The sequence below is a fragment of the Micromonas pusilla genome, assembly GCF_000151265.4.
Source record: "Micromonas pusilla CCMP1545 genomic scaffold MICPUCscaffold_14, whole genome shotgun sequence".
NCBI lineage: Eukaryota > Viridiplantae > Chlorophyta > Mamiellophyceae > Mamiellales > Mamiellaceae > Micromonas > Micromonas pusilla.
In genome coordinates this window covers 58,537-84,926 of record NW_003315895.1, presented here as the reverse complement: position 1 = coordinate 84,926, position 26,390 = coordinate 58,537, and the positions used below count along the sequence as shown (strand labels likewise).

Sequence of the window (26,390 nt, the reverse complement as noted above, 5' to 3'; positions counted from 1 at the left end):
CGTTGAACGCGTACTGTATCGTCGACGCGCGAGGGTGGAAGATGAAACAAAATCAGTCGACGTTCTTTTATTCCGACCACAGCACGGGACTGCGCCCTCCTACTACTTCTCCTCCTCCTCCTCACTTCTCTCCCGTGCGCTCTCGCAACCGCCGCACGAAGTCGTCCGCCTCGAAATCGCTCGCGCTCTTCGCGGACGAGAACACGTTGTCGTCGCCGCCGCTCGCGACTCTCCGCCGCCCGCCCCTGCCCCGCGTGCGCTTCGCCGCTTCCAACTTCGCCGCGAGAAGCTTTCCCGGTCGCATCAGGCTCTTCGACGCGTCCATCCGCGCCGCGTTCCTCTCCTCGATCCCGGCGTTCTTCCGCTGGCACCACGCCCATCGAAGCGCGGGGATGGCGAAAAACGCCACCGCGTACGCGCTCAGCCCCGGGAGCAGCGCCGAGACGGCTTGCACCAGCTGCGCTTTTTGCGCGACGATCTGCGGATCGACGCACAGCCTCCCCAAGACGACGACGCCGACGAAATTCAGCGCGCCCAACCCCGCGGCCATCGCCCGCTGCGCCTGTGTCGCGAGCGAGAAGACGTACGGCTCCTCCTCCGCCATCGCGGTGCTGAACCCGCCGTACTTTCTCGCCTCGGCGAGGACGGCGTTGACCCTGTCGAACCCGCCGCCGGTGGCCTCCATGGATTCGAACCGGTACACGATCTCCCCCGAGCTCTCGTCCACCTCCGGCGCGCCGTTGAATCGCACGAGCGCGGGGAGGACGAAGCTCTCGTCGTCCGGGTCGTTCGGATCGCGCTCCAGATACGGCGCGAGCTGAGAGGCGTTCCATACAAAAACAGTTCATCGGTCAGTTGAAAGGAGACGCGATCAAATGTTGAAAACTGAGCGGTGGGTGAAACACGTTTGTAGAGAACGCACCTGATCGGCGGCGACGACGCCGCCGCTCTTTTGAATCGCCAACCCCGCCAGCGCCCAACGCTTCGCCTCGAAGTCTTTGTTCGGGTCGCCGTCCCCGAACACGAACGAGAACACCGCCTCGAAGAAGTTCATGTCCTTCGCGCCCTCGCGCGCGGCGTTGTACGCGCGCCGCTCGTAGTAGTACGGATCGAAATACCAGAACACGTCGAACGGGGAAAAGTACATTCTCGGCCCGAAGAACATCCCGCCGCCGCCGCCGCCGCGGTCGTCTCTCCGGTCGCGATCGTCGCGGTTCGAGAGCAACGCCGCGATCGCGGTGTAAACAATCGCGATGGACGCGACGAGGGTCGTCCCGAACGTCACGCGCGCGAGGTAGGAGCCCACCTTCCCCGCCGTCTCCAGCGCGGGCTCGGCGCGGATGCGCAGCGACTTGGACGCGAGCTGAGGGCCATTCCATACAAAAAAAGTTCACCGGTCAGTTGAAAGGAGACGCGATCAAATGTTGAAACCGGGCGATGGGTGAAAAACTTTTGTATAGAACGCACCTTAGATCGGAACCCCGCGTCGAAGACGTACAGGAGGTCGCCCTCGCTCGACACCTCCAGCGCCGCGCCCGTGTCCGCCGCGAGCGCGGTCATCGCGCGCTCGGCGTCGGAGAGTTTCACGCCCGCGGCGGCGGCGACGTCGCCGACGGTGACCGCGAGACCGAGCGATTCGATCGCGTTCTCGACCGGCTCGCGGATCGACTTCGCGACGGACTCGGACTCGACGACGGACCGCGGCGGGCGCGAGAAGACGCCGCCGGAGGCGTCCGCGGCGAACGGGTTCGACGCCGCCGCGCGCGGCGCGACCGCGACGCGCCCGGCGCGCCGCGGAGAGGAAGAGGGGAGCGGGCGCGTCGCGCGGACGCCGCGAGCGAGGCGGACGACGACCGCGCGGTTCGCGCTCGCTCCCGCGATCGCGGCGCGAGATCTCGATCCGAGCGATCCCGCCGCGGCGAGCGCGCGCGGGACCGCGCGCGCGACCGTCGCCCTCCTCGTCGCGGCGGCGACGGCCGTCGTCGCGGCGGGCGACGCGAGCGTCGTCGTCGACGACGACGCGATCATCGTGCGCGTGCGTTCGTGGGGGCGCGGGCTACAATGTGGCGACGCGTCGACGCGCGTGCCTTCTTCCCAGCCTAGCCTATCTCGACAGGTGGCGACCGCGATGGCGAAAAGACCGAGCCACTATCAAAGCAAACGTTTTTCACCCATATCCCGGTTTCAATACCTGATCGCATCCCCTTTCAACTGACCGATAAATGTTTTTTGCTGGATCGTCGAAATATCTGAGCACCTGTCAGCGCGTCATCAGATGCAAAAAAGTACAGGCCGAGGGGCACTCCTGAAGGCGCGCGCGCGATGGGCCCGGGTTTCCTCCTCGCCGCGGTCGCGGCGGGGGTTCGCGCCGCGCGCAAGCGGCTCGGTCGTCGCGGCCGACCTCCCCCGCGCGCGCGCGCGGCGGCGCGCGACGCCGTCGACGACGACGACGACGACGAAAACGGAAAAGCGTCGTCGGCGAACGCGCGCGGGAGGTGGAGCCGAGCGGTCGCCGTCGCCGACGACGCGCCGCCGAGCCCGCCGCCGAGCCCGCCGACGCGACGCGTCGCGGACGCCGCCGCCGCCGGCGGCGACGACGACGACGACGCGGACGGCCGTCGCCGCTCGAACGACGCCGCGTCGTCCTCGTCGACGACGTTCGGCGCGTCCCGAGAAGAAGCTGGCGCGCGCGACGACGACGACGACGACGGCGACGGCGACGACGACGACGACGACGGCGACGGCGACGACGACGACGACGACGACGACGACCGAACCCGCGCGCGACCACCTCCCTCGCCGCGCTGGGCGGACCTTCCCGACGCGTGCGTCGCGCGCGTCCTCCTCTGCGCCGGGTTCCACGCCGCGCTCGCGGCGAGCGCGACGTGCAAGGACTGGCGCCGGGTCGCGCGATCGGATCAGGTGCGTTCTATACACTGGTCCCCATACGACCTCGTTGGCGTGGTGAACGCCGTTCCTTAAGGACTTCGCCCGGCGCGTCTCTCCGCCCACCCCTCGTTTTCGATCCCCGCCCTCGACGCCTTTCAACTCCAACTGACGCCTATGAACTCCACCCCAACGTTCGCTCGTATGGAACGACCCTCAGCACTTTTGGAGGAAGATGTTCGCGACGCACTTCGGCCGGGCGGAGGCAAGGGACGAGGCCGCGAAGATGGAACGTCAACCGTCGCCAACGCGCGAAGAGAATGATGAGGACCGTGAGGAGGAGGCGGGCGTCGTCGTCCGCGACGGTTCGCGTCGCGGTCGTCACGACGGTTCGCGTCCTCCGGCGGGCCCCGCGGATTGGCGCGAGGCGTTCAAACGCGCGGTGCAGACGGAGGTGCGTTCGATACGCTGGTCCCCACACGACCGCGTTGACGCCGTGAACGTCGTTCCTTGAGGACTTTTCTTCCCGTCGCATTTCTCCGCCCACCATCCCTCGCTTTCGATCCCCGACACACCGCGACGCCTTTCAACTTCAACTGACGCCTTTCAACTCCGCCCCGACGTCGCTTTGAACGACGGAACGACCCGGAGTGGCGGTGGACGCGCGGGCGGTGCGCGCGCACGGACGCGTGGGTCGGACACCGCGCGAGGATTCTCGGCGTCGCGCTGCGGCGCGGGAGGGCTCTCACGGTGAGCGAAGACGCGCGGGTCATCGTTTGGGACGCGAAGACCGGGACGTCGCTCGCGGCGTTCGAGCATCGCCGGCGGCGTTCGAGCGCCGACGACGACGAAGACGCGACGGAGGCGGAGGACGGAACGTCGATCGACGGCGGCGTCCTCGCGCGCGCGTTCGCCGCGCGCGACGGCGTCGCGGCGATCGGGTTATCGGACGGCTCCGTGAGCGTCTTCGACGTCGAGCGCGGCGCGAGGCTGCACCGGACGTCCTTAGCGAGGAACGGCCCCGTCGTCGACGTCGTCGACGACGACGAACGCGAACGCGGGAACGACGCCGTCGTCGGCGTCGCGATCGGCGGCGGGTGGATCGTCGCGCGCGCGCGCGGCGGCGCGATCAAGACGATGAGCGCGCGCGACGGCGGCGGGACGAAGACCGTCCTCGAACGACGACGACGCGGCGGCGGCGGCGGAGGCGGAGGCGACGCGGGTGCCGGGACGTCGTCGAGCGACGGCGACGTCGCGTCGCTCCGCGTCCTGGTCCCGAGCGATCCGCCGTATCTTCCGCACGACGCCGCCGCCGACGCGTCAGAAGACGGAACGTCGATCGACGCGTCGACGACGTCGACGTCGATCGTCGTGCACGCGAGGTCGAACCGCGCGCTCGCGATCGACGGCGCCGACGCGGTGCTCTGGCCTCTCGTCCTCGGCGAAGACGACGACGACGCGGGCGCGGGTGAAATCGCCGGGGACGAAATCGCCGTCAGACTGCGCGGGCACGCCGCTCGAATCCGCGCCGCGTGCTTCGCGACGTGCGGCGGCGGCGGCGTCGGCGTCTGCTCCTCCTCGTTCTCCTCGCGGCGCGTCTTCGTCGTCACCGGCGGCGACGACGCGAGCGTGCGCGTATGGGACGCGCGCGCCGGGCGATGCCTGAGGACGTTGGAGGGCCCCCCCGGGGTCGCGGAAGCCGTGCACGCGGGTCAAGTCCCCGTCGAGTGGTCGTACCGCCCGCCGCCCGCGACGCGCGTCGTGCGGGTGTGGGGCGGCGTCGTCGTCGACGGGAGGGACGACGGGAGCGTTCTCGCGTGGAGCGGCGTGTTCGACGGGCTGGACGCCGCCGAGGAGGACGCGCTGCGCGACGACGACGACCGACGCGCCGTCGGACGACGACGACGGATCCGCGGAGAGGACGGGACGTCGTCGACGCGAAGCCGAAGCAGCGCGGCGGGGGGGGAGACCGACGGCGTCGACGTCGACGTCGACGTCGACGCGCGCGCGTACGGTGCCTTTGCGCACGCGCGCACGCCGGAGAAGCGCGAGGACGAAGACGTCGAGGACACGGATACCGATGAGGAGGAGGAGGAGGAGGAGGAGTACAACGACCGCGAGATCGGCGGCGTGAAGGGGCTGATTCGTCAGTTCTCCGCGGAGAAGAAGAAGGGCCAATCGCCGTTCGCCATGTCATCGTCCTCCTCCTCCTCCAACACGCATCTCGGAGGACCCTCATCGTCGCCCGGTGGCGCGTCGTCGCCGTCGTGGAGCAGACGCCCGGCGTCGTACCGACGCTGGTGGGTGCACACGGACGCCGTCGCGTCCGTCGTCGTCCGCGGCGGTCGCATCGTCACCGTATCCGTCGACGGCGGCTGCCACGTGTTACCCCTCCCCGACGACGTGCTGTGTCGATCGCATCCTCATCATCACGCGGCGGCGGCGGGGGGGGGGTCGAGCGCGAGCGGGGTCAAGCGCGAGCACATCGCGGCGTACGACGACGACGACTTCGACGACGCGCTCGACGATCTCGACGATCTCGACGGCGACGGCGGCGCGCGCGACGCGCTCATCAACGCGTCGCACTGGCCGTCGCACGACCGCGTCGCCGGCGTCCCCGGCGGCGTCCGGCGCCTCTCCTCCGAGTTCATCGACGCCGGGTGCAGGGTCGCGCACCTCGCGTGGAGAAACGGGTCCGCCGCCCTCGGCCCCGTCTCCAACGCGTTCGGCTCAGGCGCGTTCTCCTCACACTGGTCCCCATACGTTCCCATCCGCGCGGTGAACGCCGTTCCTTGAGGGCTTTCTCTCCCGGCGCATCTCTCCGCCCGCCCCTCGGTTTCAATCCCGACACACCTCGACGCCTTTCAACTCCGCCATCTGACGCCTTTCAACTCCACCCCGACGTTCGCTCGCACGGAACGACCCTCAGCCGGCGCCGAGGCGTTCCGCGTCGCCGACCGCCTCACCTCCGGCGCGGCGACCAACGCGTGGATGGAGGGTAGGGAGCTCTTGGACGACTCGCTGTTCGCCGCGCGCGCCATAGGGCGAGAGTCGCGCGACGCGGCGGCGCGCGCGAGTCAACGCGTCGGCGCGGCGGTGGCGTCGTGGAGCGCGGCGAGCGGCGGCGTGACGTTTCGAGAGCACGCGGCGGCGGCGACGTTTGTCACCGCGGACAGGGAGACGCTCGTGACCGCGGACGCGCTCGGGTGCGTGTTCGCGCGGGATTTCGGGCCGGAGAGGGTGGATGGGGGCGGGGAGCGGTCCTTCGGCAGGGACCGAGCGTCGCGAAGAGGCGGAGGATGGCGATGATGATGTAGACTGAAAAATCCGACGCGTCCGAGCGCACGACCCGAAGGCCGCGCGCGATGAAGCGGAAAAACTCGGTGATCGTTCGCTCACGCGTGCACGGCGCCGCCGCTGGAACCGCGATTAGCGTTGATGCGACAGAGTTATTCCGAGGGGATCAACCCTTCGCCTACAGCGACCACGCGTGCGACACCGGTTAAACACATAAATAATTGAAATAGCATATGTACAATTATAAGGATAGACTCGGAGGTACTGACGGTCGACGCGTTCGCGCTTTCGCGCGTTCGCGCCCGCCGAAGTAGAGCTGTAAGGGCGCCTTGCCAGGCTCATGTTCATGTCACCCCTTCCACACTCTCGTCCGTTTGAAATATGTACACACGCACGACCCGGAGGCCACGCGCGATGAAGCGCAAAAACTCGGTGATCGTTCGCTCACGCGCGAGCGGCGCCGTACTTGGTACCCTCGAAGAGGAGCGTCTCTTCGTCCGCGACGCGGCTGCGGCGGCGGCGAGATTTGTCGAACAAAATTCCCGCGACGGCGGCGAGCGCGAGCGCAGGCGCGATGAATTTCGTCGCAGACGAAGACACCATCGCAGCGACGGCAGCGCCGAGACTCGCGCCGATCGTCGCTTCGTGACCGGTCATGTCGATCGTGATGTTGGGGTTCAAGCCGATGATCTCAGCGTGAATCGCGTTGAGGTCGGCGATCTCATTCTTCACGACTTTCGTCTTCGCGATCACTTTGTCGTGCTTCGTCTGGTAGTACGTGATGTAGTTCATGATGAGCGTCGAGTTCGTCGCGAGTGTCGAGTTCGTCGCGGGAGTCTCGCCGAGCGCTGCGCCAAGAGCGGCGGGTGAAGCGCTGAAACGGCAGTCCACGACCGGGACCGGCGTGTGCCCGACAATCACGCCGATGATCTCGCCGCGTTCCAAGCGAAGCGCGTCGATCTCCTTTTTCAAGTCCGTGGTGTCCTCGACGACTTTGTCGTGCGCCTTCTCGAACTCTTCGACGAGATCCACAGCGTGCGTCGACGTCGCCGCCGCGGCGTCGCCGAGACTGGAGGTCGCGCCGGCGGTCACGTTGTCCACGCTGAGGGTGCCCATGTTGATGGATGGAAGCGGAGGGTCGTCCACGGTCATGGCGATGAGCGCGTCGCGGTCGCTGGTCAGATCTTCGAGGTCGCGATGCACCTTCTGGGCCTCCTTCTTCAACGCGTCCGCGCTCGCGTAGACGGCGTCGTGTTTCGCCGAGTACTCTGCGATTTTTTGCATGATGAGCGTGTTCGACGAGTGGCCGCCCGGAGATGTTTCTTCGCCCGACGTCGGAGAAGTGTCTTCTTCAGCGGGAAGGGCGGGAAGGGCTTCTTCGCGGTTCGTCTGAAAGACGTGCGCGGACCCGGAGTTGGAGCCCTTGTCGTCGTCATACAATTCGCCGACGACAATGAGGGAGCCGGACATCGCGACGGACCTGCCGAAGTAATCGTGCGCCGCGCCGTCCGCCGCGGTGAACTTCGCGAGCTGCGTCACGGTGCCGTCCGCGCCCTTCTCGAACACGTACGCGGATCCGGAGGAGGAGCCCTTGTCGTCGTCATACCTCGCGCCGGCGACGATGAGTGAGCCGGACACCGCGACGGACCAGCCGAACTGATCGCCCGCCGCGCCGTCCGCCGCGGTGAGCTTCGCGAGCTGCGTCACGGCGCCGTCCGCGCCCTTCTCGAACACGTACGCGGATCCGGAGGAGGAGCCCTTGTCGTCGTCATAAGTCGCGCCGACGACGATGAGGGAGCCGGACACCGCGACGGACCAGCCGAAGTTATCGTTCGCCGCGCCGTCCGCCGCGGTGAGCTTCGCGAGCTGCGTCACTGCGCCGTCCGCGCCCTTCTCGAACACGTACGCAGACCCGGAGTCTCTGCCCTTGTCGTCGTCATAAGTCGCGCCGACGACGATGAGGGAGCCGGACACCGCGACGGACCAGCCGAAGTTATCGTTCGCCGCGCCGTCCGCCGCGGTGAGCTTCGCGAGCTGCGTCACGGCGCCGTCCGCGCCCTTCTCGAACACGTACGCGGACCCGGAGTCCCTGCCCTTGTCGTCGTCATAATTCGCGCCGACGACGATGAGGGAGCCGGACACCGAGACGGAGTAGCCGAACTTATCGTCCGCCGCGACGAGCTTCGCGAGCTGCGTCGCTTCAAACGCGTCTTCGCCGAGCAACGCGACCGCGGCTTCTTTTTGGACTCTTTGTTCCAAATACGCCGCGTCCGCGGCGGCGGCGACGCCCATGACGCCCATGACGACGAGGACAAACGCGACGAGCGCGCGGGTCACGAACCCGGAGGAACTCCCGCGGTTGTTACGCTTCTGAAGACGACGAGAAGAGAGGAAGGCGGGTGGGAGACGTGACGTTCGTCGTCAGTACGAAGAACGCTCGCGAGCGGGCGGATTTAAAAAAAAACCGTTCCCGAAATTGTTCTCCTCTTCGCGTCTCGCGAACAAGATTCGTAACAGATTTGTAACAGACTTGTGACCTTTCGCGAAAGGTCGCCTGAAAGGTCGCGCAAGAATTATTGTCGTCTTGGGGACGGACACTCGGAACGGTTCGTTCACGCGACGACGCGACGACGCGATCGCGGGGACGGGGGTGTCAACGGGACGACACGCACCGTGGAAGGCATCTTCGTCGTGAAATCGACTCGACGGCTCGCGCTCGAGGGGTGGGGAGCGCGATTTAGAAGCGCGATATTATTTGACGCGGGATCGGGGAATCTACCCCGCGAAAAGCGTCCGGTCGATCGATCGACGGGCGCGGAAAGCGTTCTGTCGCGCGCGACGCGACGGTGTTTGTTCGCGTGTGCGCGCGGAGCGTCGATGCGAACGCGGGCGGGCGGTGGACTTCAGGTCACCGGTCGATGCGGCGGTCGCGATGCGTGCGGCCGTGCGTCGGGAAGTGTGCCTCGTGCGGAGGGAAACGAGCCTCTTTCTGTTCACACTGCTAGATCAGCGCCTCCGGCGCTTCGGCCGTCGGTAGTTGGGAGAAGGGGCCCGGGAGCGTATTTAGTCTGAAGAGTACGAAAGTTCGCGTACCGAGGTGCAGTTTCCGCGTAGTACGAAATTCGCGTACTCATTTCAGACTAACAGAGGGGTGGGAGTTTGGATACGGGGCGCCAAACGCATTTGATTGGTTGAAATTTACGTCCCTTAGTCGGGAAAAATGCCTAGATGGTGAGAAGGTAAACCTTCTCCCAAACTGTACGAAAGTACCTTCGTAGGATTTTGTCGGGCTTCCGATAAGATCCGACCGCATGGACCAGAGTATCGACGCGGACGATTTCACCCGACCTCCGGTATCAAATTCCCCCTTTCAAGCCTGCTTGAAGCACTCGGAATAAACGGCGTTGATGCGACAAAGGCGAGGGTCAACTATCAACCTCTGCTTCCTCCAGTGCGGTCGCGGGTCGCGCCCAGAGGGAGACGCGCCGAGGACGACGCGATGGCTTCGTCGTCCGTCGCGCTCGCGCGCGCGGCGTCGGCGTCGGCGTCGGCGTCGGCGTCGGCGTCGGCGTCGTCCACCCCGCGCGCGGGATCATCGGCGTCGTCCTCGCGTCGTGCGACGCGCGCGCGCGGCGCGAGCGTCCGAGCGCCGCGCGCGAACTCGGAACTCGGAACTCGAGACGCGGACGACGACGCGTCGTCGCCGTCGTCGTCGTCGCCGTCGTCGCCGTCGCCGTCGCCGTCCTCCCTCTCCCGTCGCGACGCGCTGCGACTCTCCGCCGCGTCCGCGGCGTCGCTCCTCGCGGCGCCCCACGCGCTCGCGTCGGCTCCCGCCGCCGCCGTCGTCGACCCCGCCCTACGCGCGTACACGCAGACGACGCCGACGCTCTTCGCGCCCTTCTACGGCGACGACTCGCGCGCGACCGTCCTGAAGACGATCGTCCCGGGGCAGGTGTACGCCCTGGAGCAAAACCTCGAGGTCGGGCCCCTGGAGACGCCGCTGCGGTGCGTCGTCGTCAAGCTCCGCGACGGCGCGCTCTGGGTGCACGCGCCACTCGCGCCGACGATGGAGTTTTTCGAGCTCGTCGATACCGGGATACCCGACCACCGCGGCGTCGAGCACGTCGTCGTCCCCACGTACGCGTTCGAGCACAAGATCTTCGCGAAAGACGCGCTGCGACGGTGGCCGGACGCGAGGCTGTGGGTCGCCCCGGGGCAGTTTTCGTTTCCGGTGGAGGTGCCGTCGCGCGTCGCGTTCGGGCGAGAGCCGGACGGCGTCCTCGGCGGCGCCGCGGACGGCGGCGGCGTCGGCGACGTCCCGCCGTGGATCGACGAGATCTCCGTGCGGATTTTGAAGGCTGGGAAGTTCGCGCTCGCGGGAAAGGACGTCACGATACGCGAGGCGACGTTCTATCACGCCGCGTCGAGGACGATGATCGTCACGGACGCGCTCGCGAGGGTGCCGTACGAGATTCCGGAACTCCAGGTTTGCGCGCGCGGTTTCGAACGGTTTCGCCTTCGCCTTCGCGTTCACGTTCGTCTTTCGCCCGCCCGCCCCTCCCTCCCTCGGTTTCAACGAACGTCGCATCGCATCGCGTCCGTCCCCTTTCGAGCGTCGACGACTGACCGATGAACGACGACGAACGTCCGTTCAGACCCCCGAGAAGCTGCTGCTCGTGGGGAAGCTGAGCACCGCGGACGCGCAGCCCGAGGACACGCCGGAGAACCGCCTCAGGTGCGTTCTATACAATAGTTTTTCACCCATCGCGCGGTTTCGACATTTGATCGCTCCCCCTTTCAACTGACCGGAGAACTGTTTTTGTATGGAACGACCCTCAGGGGATGGAAGAAGACGTGCCTCCTCGTGAACTACTTCTTCCCCGAGCACGAGGAGCCCGCGCCCGGTCGGATCGGCGTCGTGGAGTGGACGCCGGGGTGGGAGGATAACTTCGATAGTCTCGCCGGGCGGCTGATCGTCCCGCCCGTGGTTCGGTCGCTTCTGTACGCGCAGGATCCGGGGTCGGTGCGCGCGTGGGTGGACGCGGTGACGATTGGGGAAGGCGCGTTCTGTTCAAACGTTTTCGCCCGTCCCTCGGTTTCGACGTTCGATCGCGTGGGTCCCTTTCGACTGACCGACGCGCTCGTTTCGTATGGAATGACCCTCAGACGCGTGGGATTTCGAGAGGATCGTGCCCGCGCACTGGGAAGGGCCGATCGAGGGCGTGAGCGCGGAGGACATTCGCGTCGCGTTTCGATGGCTCGAAGATTTTTCGCTGGATCCGTTCCCGGAGGCGGACATGCGACGGGGGCTCAAACCCATCGCGGACGCGGTCGTGAAGATCGACCGCGCGTGACGTCGCGACGGACGGCGCGGACTGCAGTCGTTCGCACGTTCGCAAGTTCGCGCGTTCGTTCGTTCACCAAATTAGCTTTGGATTTTATTTACAAGAGCCGACGCGCGCGATCTGATGACATGACGGAAGCGAGGGTATCGGCCTCGTTTCCATCCTTCGCCTTCTCCCGCCCGCGGTCGCTCGCTCGCTAGTCTTTCGGCGGTCGACGCCGTCGCCCGCCGCCACCCTCCTTAATTACCTCAGTCGTTAATCTACGCTGCACAGCAGGCACACCCCGCGCAAGATCCATTTCGTGACCGGATCCTCCGTTCTCAAGTCAAACTGCGCGATAAAGTTGAGCCCCGTCCTCTTCTTGATCTTGTACGTCGGACACGAAAACACGTTCTGCGTCTCTTTATCCTTCGCCAAGACGCCCGTGACGTACAGCACCGGAAGCGCGACGAACAGCTTCTTGGGATCCGAATCGACGAGCCGGTTCATCTTCCCGTCCCACGAGCACCCCTCCAAGTACAACCCGTAGATGTACACGCCCTCCTTCGGCTCCTCTTTGATCTCCTTGATCTCCTTCGGCGGCGCCGTCACCCTGCTCTCCATGACGACGTCGTCCAGCGCCCACTTATCCTTCGCGTGCTGCCTCGACACCTCCTGCTTCATCGCGGTGAGGAACCCGCCGGGGTTGAAGAACCCGGTCATCCAATACCCCTTCGGTCGCCCGTCGTTTAGCCACTTGCGCAGCTGGTCGTAGCGTTGGAGCAACCCTTGGAACCACGTGCCGATCGTCGCGCTCTCCCAGCTCTTCGCGAGCCACTTCCGCGGGACGTTGGCGTCGAACAGCGCGTCCATGGCGTCGACGAGATCGCCCGCGAGCGCCACCGTGCCCGCGATCGCGAGCCGCAAGTTCGCGAGCGTCTTCCGCGTGAGGCCGATGACGACGTTCAGGCGGTCTGAGGGTCGTTCCGTACGAGCGAACGTCGGGGTGGAGTTGAAACGCGTCAGAAGCGGAGTTGAAAGGCGTAGAGGTGTGTCGGGATTGAAAGCGAGGGGTGGGCGGAGAGATACGCCGGGAAGTAAAGTCCTTAAGGATCGGCGTTCACCACGCGAACGCGGTCGTATGGGAACCAGTGTATAGAACGCGCCTATCTCCTGCCGCAGGTGCACCGTCAGCGGAATCGTCGCCCCACCCGGGAGCTTCCGCAGCAGCTCCTTGGTCGGCTCCGGCTCGAACGCCTCGGGAACCTTCGCGAGGAGGTCGGCCGCGATCCCGTCGACGATCTCCGCGGGGGAGAGCCCCTCGCCGCCGCCGCCGCTCTTCGGCATCGTGCTCGTGACCGTGCCGACCAGATCGGCGACGGCGAGCGTTCGAAACGTGAGATCCGCGTTGGGATGCAGCCCGAAAATCTCCGGCGAGTCCTGCGCGGGAAGCTTCTCGATCGCGGCTTTGTAATCGTCGATGTTCGTCTTATCCGGGACGGGGTAGCCGGGGAACAGCACGAGGTCGCGCTCTAAACACCCCGCGTTGAAGTACTTCTCCGCGTACGTGTTCATCAAGAGCTCGTCGAACGGGTCCGTGATTCTCCCGCCGTACTGAATCGACGACACCATGTACGTCACCGTCGGCCACGTCGGCGAGTTGAGCTTCTTGGCGTCCATCTCCGTGAGGTGGTTCTGCAGAAACTGCACGCACGCGCTCAGATCCGACTGGTTGAACTCGTACGGGACGTTCCACCCGATCGGGCCAAACTTCCTCCGCTCTTGCACGATCGAGTGCAGGTAGCACATCACGAAGAGCATCTGCCGCCACTCGTACCGCCCGACGGCGTCGAGCATGTCCTGGTTGACCCACGCGTACGAGTTTCGCAAGCCCGCGCGCATCCCCACCGGGGCTTCGTTCGTGATCTTGATCGACATCTGCAACAATCCGATCGGAAACGCCGGGTGCGGCTCCGCGGTGATCCAGAGCCGGAACCCGTCGTGTATGCTCTCGGCTTTCAGTAAATACGTCTCGATCTCCGCCATGTACGCGAGACCGAGATGCGTGTTCGCGAGCATGACCCACTGCCCCTCCAGCGTCGCCGTCGTCATGTACTTCCGCGCGATGATCTCCTGGCCTTGACCCATCGAGACGCCGTTGAGTTTGATCTTCTTACGCTTCGCGAGGTCCTCGATGAGCTTCGTCGGGTCCGCGCCGGGGGAGAGAAGGAAGACGCACGGCGCGAACGGCGTGCTCTCCTCCCACGTCGCGTCCATGGAGAGCGGGACGGACTCCACGAATCGCTCGCCGATGGCGTCCGCGATGTATTTTTGCGCGGCGACCATCGTGCGGTCCTGACGCAGCGACTTCACGAGGCACATCCGCTCGAAGAGCGTGACGCGGTCTTCGAAATCCGGAATCTTCGCATTCTCCGGCGCCTCCTTGTCGTACCACTTCTCCCACTGCCGGTCGTTGAGGACGATCGACTCGAGGAGGTCCCCGAACGTCTCTTTATACTGCGACAGCGCGACGAGGTCGAGCCAGCACTTGTCCGGGATCCAGTCCTTCGGCTTCTTCTTCACCGACTTGATGTCGAGCGAGCCGCCGCCCTTCAGGAACACGGACACGAGCGCGGGGGAGAGCTCGCCCGCGCTCACGAGAATCTTATTCGTCATCATCAGCGCGAACGTCAGCTTATGCCGCTCGAACAGCCCGCGTTGGATGTACAAATAGATGCTGTACGTCATGTGCGAGATGATATTCGCGATGCGCTTCGCGGGCATCTTCGCCGGCTCCGCGTTGTCGATCGCGAGCGCGTACAGCGCGTTGAACTGGTTCAACGACGTCTGGTACATCACGTTGACGCCCGTGAACTCCGCGACGAGGAAGTAAATCAACGTCGCGCGGTGCGCCACCGGTCGGTACTCCTCGCACGCCTCGGTGATTTTCGCGTTCGTCTCCGACGCCACCGCGAGCTTCTCGTTCACCTCCTGCGCGGTGCGCTTCGTGTTGTTGAGGACGTCGATGAGCTCGACGTCGTCCAACAAGTTCCCCGTGGAGTTGGACAGGCGGAAGAGCAAGTCGTCCTCGAGCTGTTTGATCTTCTTCTTGTACGACGTCACCTCCTCCACGAGCGCCTGCCGCTGCGTCTGAAGCTCCTGCTTCTCCTTCAGGATGAGCTTCCCCAGGAGCTGGTCCTCGAGGCCGGTCATCGTCACCGTGAAGTCGATCACGGTCGTCTTCGCGCACAGCTCCGGGGAGTAGTGCGGGTTCGGCAGACGCGTCGTGCAAAACAACGCGAAGGATTCGGAAAAGTCAACCTCCTTGCCGTCCGACAGCGTGATCGTCATGTTCTTCCCCTTGACCGCGATCAACTTCTCGAGGATCGGGTCGAGAATAGGGTCGAGCTCTTCTTCGATGTTCTCGATCAATAGCGGGCGCCCGAACGACATGCAGTCCTCGAGGTGGTTCCTGAAGTGTTTCTCGTTCAGGTTCGTCACCTTGAGCTGGTTCGCCGTCTCGCGCGACTTGATCCACGATAAACCTTGCCCTTGCGGGTCCACCATGACCGGGTACCGCGTCGCGCGCGTCACCATGATCCCGTTCTGTATGGACAGCTCGTCCGTGGGCAACCCCTGGAGGTTCCACTCGCCGATTTCGTTGTCGTCGACGAGGAACCTCGTCACGTCGAGGTTCTCGGTGACCGGGACGCCGCGCGACGTCAAGTCGCCGTAAAAGTCGCGCTGCAACAGCAAATCGCGAAACTCCTTGTTGAACGGGCCGAGGTAGGACACGAACGACGACGCGAGCGCGCAGTCGCCGGTGAGGCGCTGAATCTGCAGGTCGAACTGCTTGGACTGCTCCGTCCATCGCACCTCCTCGCCCGCGAGCGCGGAGATGAGCGCCGTGGCGCTGTCCATCTTTCGCTGCGTCGCCGCCGCGTCGTCCTCCAGGCGCTTCTTCTCCGCCATCGCGGCGTCAAACTTGGCCTGCATCTCGTCCAACGCCGCCTGCACTTTCGCGAGCTCGTCGTCCGCGGCGTTCTTCTCCTTCATCGCCATCTTCATGTCCGCCTCCGCGGCGCGTAACATGAGAATCTTCGGGTCCACGACTTTCGCGACTTCGTGATACGTCACCATGCTCATCGCCCAGTTGCACAGACCGGCGACGGAGCCGGACGCCTTCTTCGCCATCTCGTAGTTGAAATCCGGCGCGGCAAAGTACGGCTGCAGCAGCTCGCACGTCTCGTCGTTGATTTGCTCCTTCGGAAAGTTCATCAGCTTGGCGAGGAACGCCATGTCGCCCATCATTCGCACGGAGACTTTCGAGTAGTTATCGCTCGCGTTGATCACCATCGCGCCCTTGACGTCATGCCACTTCACCATCGTCATCGGGTACTGGCGGAGGATCAACACCGCGTCGAGAATGCGCTTCACGACGTCCGGCGGGTTCTTCAGCGCCTTCACCGCGCCGATGTCTTTGGACGTGATCGAGGATAAGGCTTCGATCGCCGCGTCGAGCGCGGGCTTGGCCGCGGCGAGGTCCTTCTCCGCGTCCTCCTTCACCGCGGCGATCTCGTTCGCCTTCTTCGTGACGCCCTCGACGATGACGGCGACTTTCGCCTTTTCCTTCTCCGCGATGGCGGTGGAGGCGGAGATCTCTTTGAGGAGCTCCGCGGCGTCCGCTTGCGCGACGGCGAGGTCTTTGTTTTTCTGCGTGAGGTCAATCTGCATCGTCTTCACGTCCGCTTTCGCGTCGAAGAGCTTCGTTAGACCGCTGTTGATCTTGTCCGCGAGCGTCTTCACCTCCGCGAGCTTGTCCGCGTACAGCTTCCTGTACCCGGAGATGAACGACAGGTACGACTTCGGCGTCACGTAGACGTTTCTGCGGAACTTTTCAAAGTACTCCTTGCACGCGCGCGTCACCGCGACGTGGACGAACCCCATGTGCGTCTGGAGCTCGTCCTTCGCCTTGTCGTCGCACGCCATCTCGAAGTCGCCGATGAACTTCGTGGACACCGCCACGAGCGCGTCTTGCGGCCAAGGGAGGAACCAGTCGATCGTGCAGCCGTTGATGAGACCCGGGAAGTTTCTCGCGCGCGTGGAAAACTTATCCCCGACGGGCGAGAAGCACAGGCACAAGTGCAGGTTATCCCGGACGCGTCCCATGAAGAAGTTCCACAAGTTATCCTGCGTGTCCTCGAGCTCGGGCGCGGCTTTCTTCATCACCGGTCTCAAGTCGTTCACGAGCGCGTCCACTTCCTCCTTCGGGAACAAACCCGCGACCTCGCCAGTCATCAGGAGCTGGTTGATGTACTCCAAAAACGACTCGTCCTTCACCTCGGCGTCCGTGAAGATAAACGCAACCTTGTTCCCCTTGAGCCCGGCGTTCACGTACAACGCCTTGATGTCCTCGAACAAGTTCGTCTGGTTGTACGTCTTCGTGATTTGGATTTGGAACGGAAACGCGCCGGCGATGTACGCCGCGAGCCGCGTGAGCGACTGCTTCCCGCTCCCTCCGACGCCGATGAGAAGCGCGCTCCCGCGATCCATGCACAGCAGCCGAGAGATGCGCATCATGTGCTTCAACGCGTCTTCGAACAAGACGAGCTCGAGCTTCATGGACTTGCTCGTCTCGTTGAACATCGCCTGTTTTTTCATCGCGACGTCCGTGAGGTGCGCGAGGTTCGGCGTGGACTCGTAGAAGGACGGGTTCGCGTCGATGATCTCTCCCGTCTCGGCGTCCATCACCGGGTCTCGTAAAAAGTCGACAAAGTACAGCCGCTCCTCTACCTCCTTGGCCATGTCCTTGCCGTACGTGTCTCTGACGAGCTTCATGATGAGCTCGCCGCCCCAGTCCTTGTCCTCGTGCGTCGTGAGCTTGTCGCAAAACACGCGCTCGCACTCGTGCCGCCACAGCGCGACGAGGTACCCTTCCGGGGATTTGACCCCGGCGCCGAAACCGGCGGACGCGTCGAACCCGAGCTTGAACCTGTCGCGCTCGGCCAAGATGACGCCTTGGAACACCTTCGAGAGCTCGCGCATGTTGAACAGGTAGTGAAACTTCGCAGGCGTCGGCAGCATCTTCGCCTGGACTTTGTTCCACAGGTCGATCGTGATCGGGACGAGCTTCCCCGCGGTTTCGACAACCTCCGCGGAGAAGACATCCGACGAGAATCGCCCGGCGACGAGCTGCCCGAAGATGTTGTTGATCGCCGCGACGGACGGTAACGGCACGTTGAAGATGGCGAAGTGTCGCTTCAGGCGGTTCGGGATGTCGTTCTTGCCGCCGCCCGGGGTGTTCATCGCCGCGAGGTACTTGCAGTCGATGATAAACTTCATGTCCCCGATGGGTTTCTCCAACGAGTAGACGCCTCCTTGCTCCAAGAGCTGCCGGACAATCTCGTTCGTGACTTGGTCGCCCCAGTCGTTCATCGCGGGCATGGAGATGTCGTCGATGAAGACGAGCATCTTCTTGCCCCCCGACGGCCCGAAGTACTTCCCTTGTCGCTTCTCCACGGCGGATTCGATGGAAATTTGAAACGTCTGCGGCGTCGTGAGCGACGAAAACGTGATGCTCTTTTGCGTCGTCTCGTCCAGGTCGAAACCGGACATGAACGACTTGATCGCGGTCGTCTTCGCGGTGCCCGGCCCGCCCACGAACAGCGCTTGCTTGTCCACGCTCGTGACCAACCCGAGGAGGGCTTCGAGGCGGACCGAGTCCAGCGTGGGGATGATTAAGCGCGCAAACTTGGGCGTCTCCTCGTCTCGCGGGTACTCCCAATTTGGCACTCTCTCGTTCCAGTGCTTCCACTCCGTGTCGTCGTCGGAGACGAAGTACTCGAAGAACGTGTCCTTGGAGTCCTCGTCGAACGCGGGGTGGTTCCCTTCACTGAGCGCGACGAGCGCTCGGTTCAGTTTCGGTCGGTCGTTGAAGTTCAACATCCCCCCGAGCGACCACGTGAGGCTGTACAAAAACAGACGCTCGTAGTGCCCCTCGGAGAGCGGCTCCGACTGCTCTTCGTACGGCAAAAGGACAGCCTTCAGCATCGTGAGCAACGTCGTCACGGAGCAAAAGTCCCGCGAGACGTGTTCCCACGGAACGCCGCCCATCACGGGCTTGCACTCCATGCGAATCGTGTGAATGATCGCGTCGACGTACTTGTCGAACAGCGGTCGCAACAGCTCCGCCTCCGGTTTCTTACGCGTCGCGAGCCACGACGCGACGACGGGCTTCCACGTGAGCTCCGTCTCGGACACGAAGATGATACCGGCGCGTGAAACGGTCGCGGGCGATGCGTTATTCAGGTTCTCCGGCTCGAACATCGCCTTCATCGCGCCGGACATCTGCACGCGGTCGCCGTTCGCGAGCGTCAGGACTTTGTTGTCGTCCAGCACCGTGTTCAAGTTTTCGATCCAAATCGCGTCGACGGGGCCGTCGAGCACGATCCACGTGTTGTTCTTCTTCTCCTTCGCGGCCCGTCGCCACAGCACCGCGAAGATCCCGTCCGTCCAATCGCCCGTCGACGCGTCCATCCTCCCAAACATCTGCGGCGCGGTGATCGCCTTCGGGTTCATCTTCAGAATGTTGTGCTTCGTTCCGAGCTCCGTGAGCGCCCCCGCGAGCGTCTCGCAAATCGCCGTCTTCCCCGCGCCCGTCGGGCCGACGACCATGATCCCGTGCCGCACGAGGTACGTTTCGTACAGCTGCACACACTTCGCGAGCCACGTCGGGTGGAGCTGCAACCCTTTCGAGGTGGCGACTTTCGCCATCGCGGCCTCGACGTCTTCAAACTTGGCCTTGTCGGCTTTGATCCCGGGAAAGATGTCGTCGATGAGCGACAAGAAGAGCGTCACGTCCTCGGCGACAAACTTGGACATGTTCATGTCGCGCAGCGCGCGCATCGCGAGGTAAATCTCGGACTTGTCCGGGTTATCGCGCTTCGCGCTGCCCATCGTGCGCAGCACGGACAGGATGTTGCGCAACCCGAAATCGTAGTGCGCCTGCTTCGAGAGCTGCTGCTCGCAGAGGCCGTACAGGACGAAAAACTTCTTGGCGAGAAACTCGTTCTGCTGGAAGCCGCAGGCCGCGAGCTTGACTTTTTTGATGATCTGCCGGTCCGGCACCATCATCGTGACGCCGCGGAACAGCATCTTGAGGTTCTCCGGGAGTTCCTGGCGACCGGCGTAGCCCGGGTTCATCGTGATGAAGTACCCCACGCGAGGGTCCAGGGACACGGTGGTGCCGTCGGTGAAGACGAACTCCTTCTTCCGCTCGCGAATCGCCTGAAGGACGCAAAACACCTGCTGCGCGCACACGGATAAGACGTCTAGGTTGATGCGGTTGAACTCGTCGAAGCAGCCCCAGAGACCCGATTGCGCCAACCCGCGGTAGATCTTCCCCATGCCCTTGTAGTCCATCTGATCGGAGCAGTTGAAGACGACGACGTACTTCCCGAGCGTGTTTCCGAGATCCTTCGTCGTCTCCGTCTTTCCCGTCCCCGCGGGACCCGCGGGGGCGCCGCCGAGGAACATCCCGAGCGCCTGCGACAGCGTGACGTAGCAGATGTCCGTCAACGGCGTGATCACGAGGCGTTCCTTCACGCCGAGGTACTCGTACGAGTACTCGAAATCCACGTCGCAGATCGAGATGATCACCGTGTTCTGCTCTTTGGACCAGTAGAACCGGCACTGTTTCATCCACTCGAAATCCGCCGGGTCTCTGACGCGCTTCTTGATGAGATCCTCCGAGGTGTCTCTCTGGTGCACGTGCACGGTGATGCACGTCTCGAGGTTCTTCCGGTCGTTCTTCCCGAGCGTCGGCCGCGTCGTGATGACGATCATCTCCTTCAAGATGGCATCCGTCTTTTTGAACGCCTTTTGCATCGCGGACTTCTCCTTCTTGGCAACCGTCAACGCGCCCTGCGTGTCCGACGTCCAGAGGAACTGAATCCCCAGAAGCGAGATCTGCGCCGGGTGCTGGAAGATGAACGTCTCCAGATCCTGCTCGTTCACGTCCTCGTGCGCTTGTTTGATGACGCTCTTGACCGTGTTTTGCATCCCGTCGACGAGATTCTGAAGCCACACTTCGATGTTGCCCACCGCGAAGACGGGGTCGTCCGCCATGACGCCGCCGCCCGTCATCCTCTGGAACCGCACGACTTCGCCCTGCTGCGAGGACATGTCCACCATCTTCGACGGGTCGTGCCGGTCGAACGAGACGTTCGTGACGGAGTCGAACAGTCCGGACTGAAAGTGCGGCGTCACCGCGGGCGGGTTCGAACCGAGGGATAAAATCTCGAGTAAAGTCGGGTCCGAGACGAAGTAAAAGCGCGGAAACTGCGCGCGCTTCGTGTCCAGAAACGCGGTGAGCGACTTTTGGCACAGCTCGAGCTGCTCCGTGAGAATCGGCAATAACGTCGACAGCGTGTCCGTTTCCGTGCACACCGCGACGACGTTCCGAGTCTCCACCGCGTCTCGAACCGCCTTGATGAACTGCTTGTCGATGTTCTGGAACCGCTTCGCCTCTTGCGGGAGCTGCTTCACGATGTCCCCGCCGCTGAACACCGCCTCCATGTACACCCACATGTTTTGCACGACGAGCCACATCTCGATGATATCCCCCACGGTCGCGAGCTTGACGATCCAGTCCTGGACGCCCGTCTTAAACGGCGCGGAGTACCGGTTCGTCGCCATCGACCCCAAGGACATCTGCGAGTCCTCGAGGCGTTCGATGAGCTCCCCCGTCGTCGCCGGCTCCAGCAGGACGTTACCTTTGTTCTTAAACTCCGTGAAGTTGAAGTTCAAGTCCTCCCACTCCTCCGCGATCTGCGCGAGCTTCGTCTCCACCTGCGCCTCCTTCACCGCACCGGAGGTGAGGTCCTCGATGTCGTCCGCGTGCGGCAGGATGTTCGCGTCGAGCAGATCCGCGAGCTTGAACTCGTCCTCTCTCAGGTTGAGCTTGATGCCGACGATCTCCTGCAACGCCTTCCAGTGCCGGTCGCGCATGGACTGATCCGTGAGCGCCTGAATGAACGGCAGCATCTCGAGGAACTCGTCGATCTTCTTCCGCAGGTCCACGTACGCGTCCCACTCTCTCAGCGCCTTCGGGAGCTTCCGGCACTGCGCCTGGAACTGCGTCACCTGCTCGGTCATCGCGTCGAGATTGGTCGTGACGTCCGCCCACAGGATGTCGGCGTACCCGTCCACGGTGCTGATCACCGCGGTGTACAGGTCGTACAGGCGGTTCAAAAACTCGAGCTCCTTCTCCGTCTTCTCGAGCTCGGGGTACTGCGTGACCGGCAGCCCGAAGAGCGTCTCGCCGGCGCAGTACTTGACCCACTTGCGTTTCCTCGACGCGAAGAGCTGCGAAAATTTCCGCAGCCGCTCGACAGCCTCCGCGGGCTTACACCCCGGCACCATCGGCCCGTTCGCGTCCCAGTCCTCGCGAAACTCCGCGGCGTCGACGACGAAGACTTTCACGTCCTTCAGGAGCTCGCGCTTGAACCCCATCTGCAGCCGCGTGAGGTTTTCGCCCACGGACGACGCGAGCAGCGTCATCCGCGTCCAGCTGTACCGCAGCTCAGCGACGAGATCCGTCTCCTCGTCCGGCACCTTCACCTCGTAGCGGTGCAGAAGCGCGTACACCTCCTCGATCGGCCCCAGCAAGGTGTCGAGCTCGGACTCCTTCACGCGGATGTCTTGCTGCATGTCCATGATGACGCGGACGTCGTCCAAGTCCTCCACCTTGCGGTTCAGACGCATCGTCGTGTCCTTCATGTACTGGTAAACGTCTTGCAGCTTCCCCGCGCCGTACTCGTGGAGGTTCTTCGCGAACTGCGTCTTCCACGCCGCGGCTTCCGCCTTGAGCGCGAGCTTTAACGGCTGGATGTCGAGCGACAGCGCGCCGATGTTGTGCGCCGGGGACATCTTCACGAAGTGCGTCTCGATGTCCATGTACTTTTTAATCTCCTGTTCGAACCGCTCGAGCGACGGCTTGGAGTTGGTAAACGCCTCGTACGCCTCCTGAAGCGACGAGAGGTACAAAAAGTCCCACTCTTTGTACCCGTCGATGAACGCGTTCACGTTCGCCTTCGTGCCGTCGATCGCGCCGGTGAGCAACAGGACGAGCTTCACGACCTCCATGTCGGACGCGATCTCGTCGTAGAACGTCCCGGTGCCGATGGAGTCGTAGTCGACGCCGGGGACGTTTTCCTCGTCGCCGTTGAGATCGGTTTGACCCCAACGCTTGATCGCGAGCGACGCCTTCAGAACCTTCTTCGCGACGCCGTTCACCGCGATCTGGATCTCGTCCAGGTTCGGGTTCAACACCACGCTGGGGACCTGCAGCTCGACCTCGACCTCGAAGAACGGGCGCTCGAGGAATAAGAATCCGCCGCCCATGCGCGTGCCGATGCGGTTCTTAATCGCCGCGAACGACTGCCGCGTCGCTCGGAGCACCGCGCTGTACGTCAAACGCGCGAAATGCCCTTTGAACTCTTCGATCGCGTCCGCGTCGACTTCGACGATGCCGACGTTATCGCGCGGCGAGAGCTCGATCAGGTCCACGAGCTCGTCGCACGCGCGCCTGATCTCGTCCGAGCGCACCGTCATGTCCTCTCCCGCGCGCTTCACGATTTTATTCTGCCCCGCGACAAACTCTTCGAGCGTCGCCGACTCGTCCGTGGGCATCACCACCATCATCGTCTTCGCGATCGTCTTCAGGTTCATGTCGATCCGGCTCGCGATGAAGTCGTTCGTCTTGTTCACCAGCAGCTCCGTCGCCTTAATGCACTGGTGCACGCGCTTGAGGTACACGTCGATGTTGGTAGACATCCACGTGAGGTCCGTCATCCCGGGTTCGATCGCCGCCTCCAAGTCTTGCAGATGCGGCGTCAGCAGCGGCAAGGACACCGGCGGGATGGTGGATATGATCCGCGCGTGCTCGTCGATGGCGTGCGAGAGGTCGTTGTAGTACGACTTGAACTTGTCCTCCTGGAGTAAGACCATCTTCGCGCTCTCCGGGATCTCCACATCCATGCGCACGAGGTGTTTCGCCTCGCGAATCAGAATCATGATGTCCTTGTCGAAATTCACGACGAATTTGCCCGTCCTCGGGTGTTTCACCACGAGCGTGGCGCGCAAGCCAACCTTCGCGTCTTCGATTCCGCGCGTCCACGCGTCGATCCATAGCGTTTCGTACGTCACCAGCGCCTGCGCGGTCTTGTTGTACGTCTTGATGATCTTCTTGCTGTTGTGCGAACGCATGATGGCTGGGTTTTTCGAAAAGTGACGCATCGGCTCTTCGATCCGGCGAAGCAACTGACGCGACCACATGATGTCGCCGCTGACCGGCGGCGCGTTTCGACTGACCGGCGGCGCGTGCTTGTTCTTCTCGTACGTCTGCTGCACCGCCTCCAAGTCCGCGCCGTAGTTTTTGAAGATCAAAAACGCCTTGTTCGCGAGGTCTTGCTTCAACGCGTCTCTGTGGATGATCGATTCAAACTGCGCGAGTAATCGTAACGCCGCCTCCGTGGACGTTATCGTCTCGAAGCTCTTGTCGATCAGCTCCTGCAGCGAAAACTCGATGTCCGCGATGTTCACGTTGAACTCGAGGTAATCTCGCTCGTACTGGTTGTTTTGGAAATCGAGCAGCGGATACGGCTTGCGTTTGAACTCGTCCACGACTTTGAAGAATCGCTTCCCGAGGACGTCCATGCCGTCGATGAACGTATTCTTCGCGAGCGTTTCAAACTGAATGATGCTCCCAAACATGTCGATCAGCTTCTTGCACCTGCGCGCGAAGACGTCGAATTTCCCGAAAATCTTCTCGACGTCAAAGTCAAACTGCTTCCCCTTCGCCTGCGCCATCTTCTCCCTCGCGTTTTCGTACGTCTTTCTGTACGCCTCGTAAAGCGCCACGCACTCGCGCAGACGCCTCATGAGCTCGCTCTTATCCATCCCCCACAAGTTCGGCCCGAGCTCGTGCACGTAGCTCTTACAACACGTCACCATCTGATTCGTGATCTTCGCGAACAACCGCGTCATCCGCTCGGAGGTGTTGTAATACCGAGCGATGGCGTACATCATCTTGACGCCGTTGACGAGCGCGGGGAGCGATTCCATAACCTGCGCGGGGGCGCCGATGTACATCGGCTCGAGGGCTTTCTCCAGCGTGACGAGGTACTTGACGTTGTCCTTGGCCTCGTTGATCGCGTCCGTGAGCTTGACGTCCGTGGCTTTCCAGTTGCGGTGCGACTGCGACCGCGCCGCGGTGGCCACGCCGAGCACCAGTCGCGATTCGCGCGACTGAGGGTCGAGGGTCCATGAGAGGCGACGTCGGGGTGGAGTTGAAAGGCGTCAGTTGAAGTTGAAAGGCGTCGATGGCGGGGATTGAAAGCGGGGGACTCTGGGCGGAGAGACACGCCGGGCGAAGTCTTCAAGGAACGGCGTTCACCACGCGAACGGGGCCGTACGGGGACCAGTGTGAGGAGAACGCGCCTTGAGCTGCTCCGCGATGGAGTTTAGGACGCCCATGCGCGTGCGCCAGTAGTTCAGCTCCGTGTCCGGGCCCGCGTCCGGGGACTCTTTCGGAAGCGGCGGGCGCTTCTTCCGCGGGACTCTGTCGTCGTCGTCGTCGTCCGCGACGTCGTCGTACGGCGACGGCTCGGCGGACGGACCCGCGTTGGGTCCCGCGTTTTCCTTGCCCCCGCCGGGGCCGGGTTTCGTCTTCGACGATCGCTTCCCGCGGGCGGCGCCCCCCGCGCCCGGCGACGCCTCCCCCGCCTCGAGGTCGAACACCGGCTGCCGCTCCTCCACCAGCGCGTTCGTCTCGAAAACCCACTTATCCAGGACTCTGTTCATGTGAAACAGCGTCTTCGCGTCCTCCGCGGCGGTCTTAAACGCGCTCGGTTTCAGCTCGACGGACGCGACGTATTCGCTCGCCGGCTTGGCGAGCTCCGCGACGGCTCGCAACGACGCCGCCGCCTCCGCGATCGCCGCGCCGAACCGTCGAACGTCGCCCAAGAACTCGTCCGTATTCGCGGCCATGTCCGCGGTGCCGTTGAGCTTCCCCCAGTCTTTTTGTCCGCGCAGCGCGGGGAGATACATCGCGTTGACGATGGCGGAGAGCGACTCCAACGCGCCCTCGGCGACCACCCCGGACGCCATGTCCCCGACGTTGAGTTTGTCCCCCGCGGCGACGCCTCGAGGGTTCGTTCGGAGGAAATACAGCGCCTTGCCGACGACGCGGTCGTCCTCCCCGGACGTCAGCGTCAGCTTCGGGGTTTTCGACGTCTGCTCGAACGCGCCCGCGTCGGCGTTCCATCGCTCCGGTATCTGAGGGTCGAGGGTCCATACGAGCGAACGTCGGGGCGGAGTTGAAAGGCGTCAGAAGCGGAGTTGATAGACGTCGAGGTGTGTCGGGATTGTGAGCGAGGGGTGGGCGGAGAGATGCGCCGGGAGAGAAAGTCCTCAAGGAACGGCGTTCACCACGCCGACGCGGTCGTATGGGGACCGGTGTAAGATGGGACGCGCCTGATGCAGGAAGATGAGCTTCGGCGGGCCGTCCGCTTTGAAGAACTCCCCGAGCGCGCCGTGATGCGGGGACAGGCTCGCGTTCGCGACGTCGAGGTCGAGCCCGAAGCACTCCGCGATCTTGTCCGCGATGAACGCGACGCGCGCGTCCTCGACGCTCATGACGGACGACGCGAGCGAGGCGGTCGGAACGACGACTCGCGCGCCGGGTCAGACGTCGACGACGACGACGATGACGTGCGCGGTCGCGCGTCTCCGCGCGTCTCCGCGCGAGACGCCTCCGCGCGACGCGCGCGACGCGAGCCCCCGATACGGACCCGCGCCGCGCGCGCCGCGCGTGTTTCCGCC

The 26,390-nt window shown here is 63.8% G+C and overlaps 6 protein-coding genes across 6 annotated transcripts; 2 read left to right on the top strand and 4 right to left on the bottom strand.

Annotated features, from left to right (window-relative positions):
* Window positions 1-43: 43 nt before the first annotated feature.
* Window positions 44-2,046, bottom strand: MICPUCDRAFT_29577 (uncharacterized protein). The gene is made up of 4 exons (XM_003063118.1): window positions 1,468-2,046; window positions 923-1,363; window positions 666-817; window positions 44-629 (listed from the first exon to the last, which is right to left on the bottom strand). Exons 1-4 carry the CDS (start codon window positions 2,026-2,028, stop codon window positions 122-124), a joined length of 1,662 nt encoding a protein of 553 aa, XP_003063164.1. The 5' UTR covers window positions 2,029-2,046; the 3' UTR covers window positions 44-121.
* A 225-nt stretch (window positions 2,047-2,271) lies between these two features.
* On the bottom strand, window positions 2,272-3,436 carry MICPUCDRAFT_63667 (uncharacterized protein; the record flags this gene model as incomplete). Its single annotated transcript, XM_003063117.1, has 2 exons — window positions 2,272-2,922; window positions 3,107-3,436. 2 exons carry the CDS (start codon window positions 3,434-3,436, stop codon window positions 2,272-2,274), a joined length of 981 nt encoding a protein of 326 aa, XP_003063163.1.
* Window positions 3,437-5,877: 2,441 nt separating this feature from the next.
* Window positions 5,878-6,195, top strand: MICPUCDRAFT_52934 (uncharacterized protein; the record flags this gene model as incomplete). Its single annotated transcript, XM_003063322.1, has 1 exon — window positions 5,878-6,195. The coding sequence occupies one exon, from the start codon at window positions 5,878-5,880 to the stop codon at window positions 6,193-6,195; it is 318 nt and encodes a 105-aa protein (XP_003063368.1).
* Window positions 6,196-7,563: 1,368 nt separating this feature from the next.
* MICPUCDRAFT_22399 (uncharacterized protein) lies at window positions 7,564-8,475 on the bottom strand (the record flags this gene model as incomplete). The annotated part of the gene is made up of 1 exon (XM_003063116.1): window positions 7,564-8,475. A coding segment is annotated over one exon (912 nt), but the record flags the coding sequence as incomplete, so codon positions are not given.
* Window positions 8,476-9,663: 1,188 nt separating this feature from the next.
* Window positions 9,664-11,687, top strand: MICPUCDRAFT_52932 (uncharacterized protein). Its single transcript, XM_003063321.1, has 4 exons — window positions 9,664-10,669; window positions 10,839-10,918; window positions 11,023-11,270; window positions 11,350-11,687. Exons 1-4 carry the CDS (start codon window positions 9,683-9,685, stop codon window positions 11,535-11,537), a joined length of 1,503 nt encoding a protein of 500 aa, XP_003063367.1. The 5' UTR covers window positions 9,664-9,682; the 3' UTR covers window positions 11,538-11,687.
* DHC5 (dynein heavy chain) lies at window positions 11,600-26,204 on the bottom strand (the record flags this gene model as incomplete). Its single annotated transcript, XM_003063115.1, has 5 exons — window positions 11,600-12,481; window positions 12,641-22,664; window positions 22,716-24,815; window positions 25,308-25,742; window positions 25,989-26,204. The coding sequence occupies 5 exons, from the start codon at window positions 26,202-26,204 to the stop codon at window positions 11,784-11,786; spliced, it is 13,473 nt and encodes a 4,490-aa protein (XP_003063161.1). The 3' UTR covers window positions 11,600-11,783.
* Window positions 26,205-26,390: the final 186 nt, after the last annotated feature.

Coding starts and splice junctions, on each gene's coding strand:
- MICPUCDRAFT_29577 (XM_003063118.1), bottom strand. CDS start 2,028: ATGATCGCGTCGTCGTCGACGACGACGCTCGCGTCGCCCGCCGCGACG. Junction 818..922: donor GCGTCGTCGCCGCCGATCAG/GTGCGTTCTCTA, acceptor AACGCCTCTCAG/CTCGCGCCGTATCTGGAGCG. Junction 630..665: donor ATGGAGGCCACCGGCGGCGG/GTTCGACAGGGT, acceptor CGCCGAGGCGAG/AAAGTACGGCGGGTTCAGCA.
- MICPUCDRAFT_52932 (XM_003063321.1), top strand. CDS start 9,683: ATGGCTTCGTCGTCCGTCGCGCTCGCGCGCGCGGCGTCGGCGTCGGCG. Junction 10,670..10,838: donor ACGAGATTCCGGAACTCCAG/GTTTGCGCGCGC, acceptor ACGTCCGTTCAG/ACCCCCGAGAAGCTGCTGCT. Junction 11,271..11,349: donor CTGTTCAAACGTTTTCGCCC/GTCCCTCGGTTT, acceptor AATGACCCTCAG/ACGCGTGGGATTTCGAGAGG.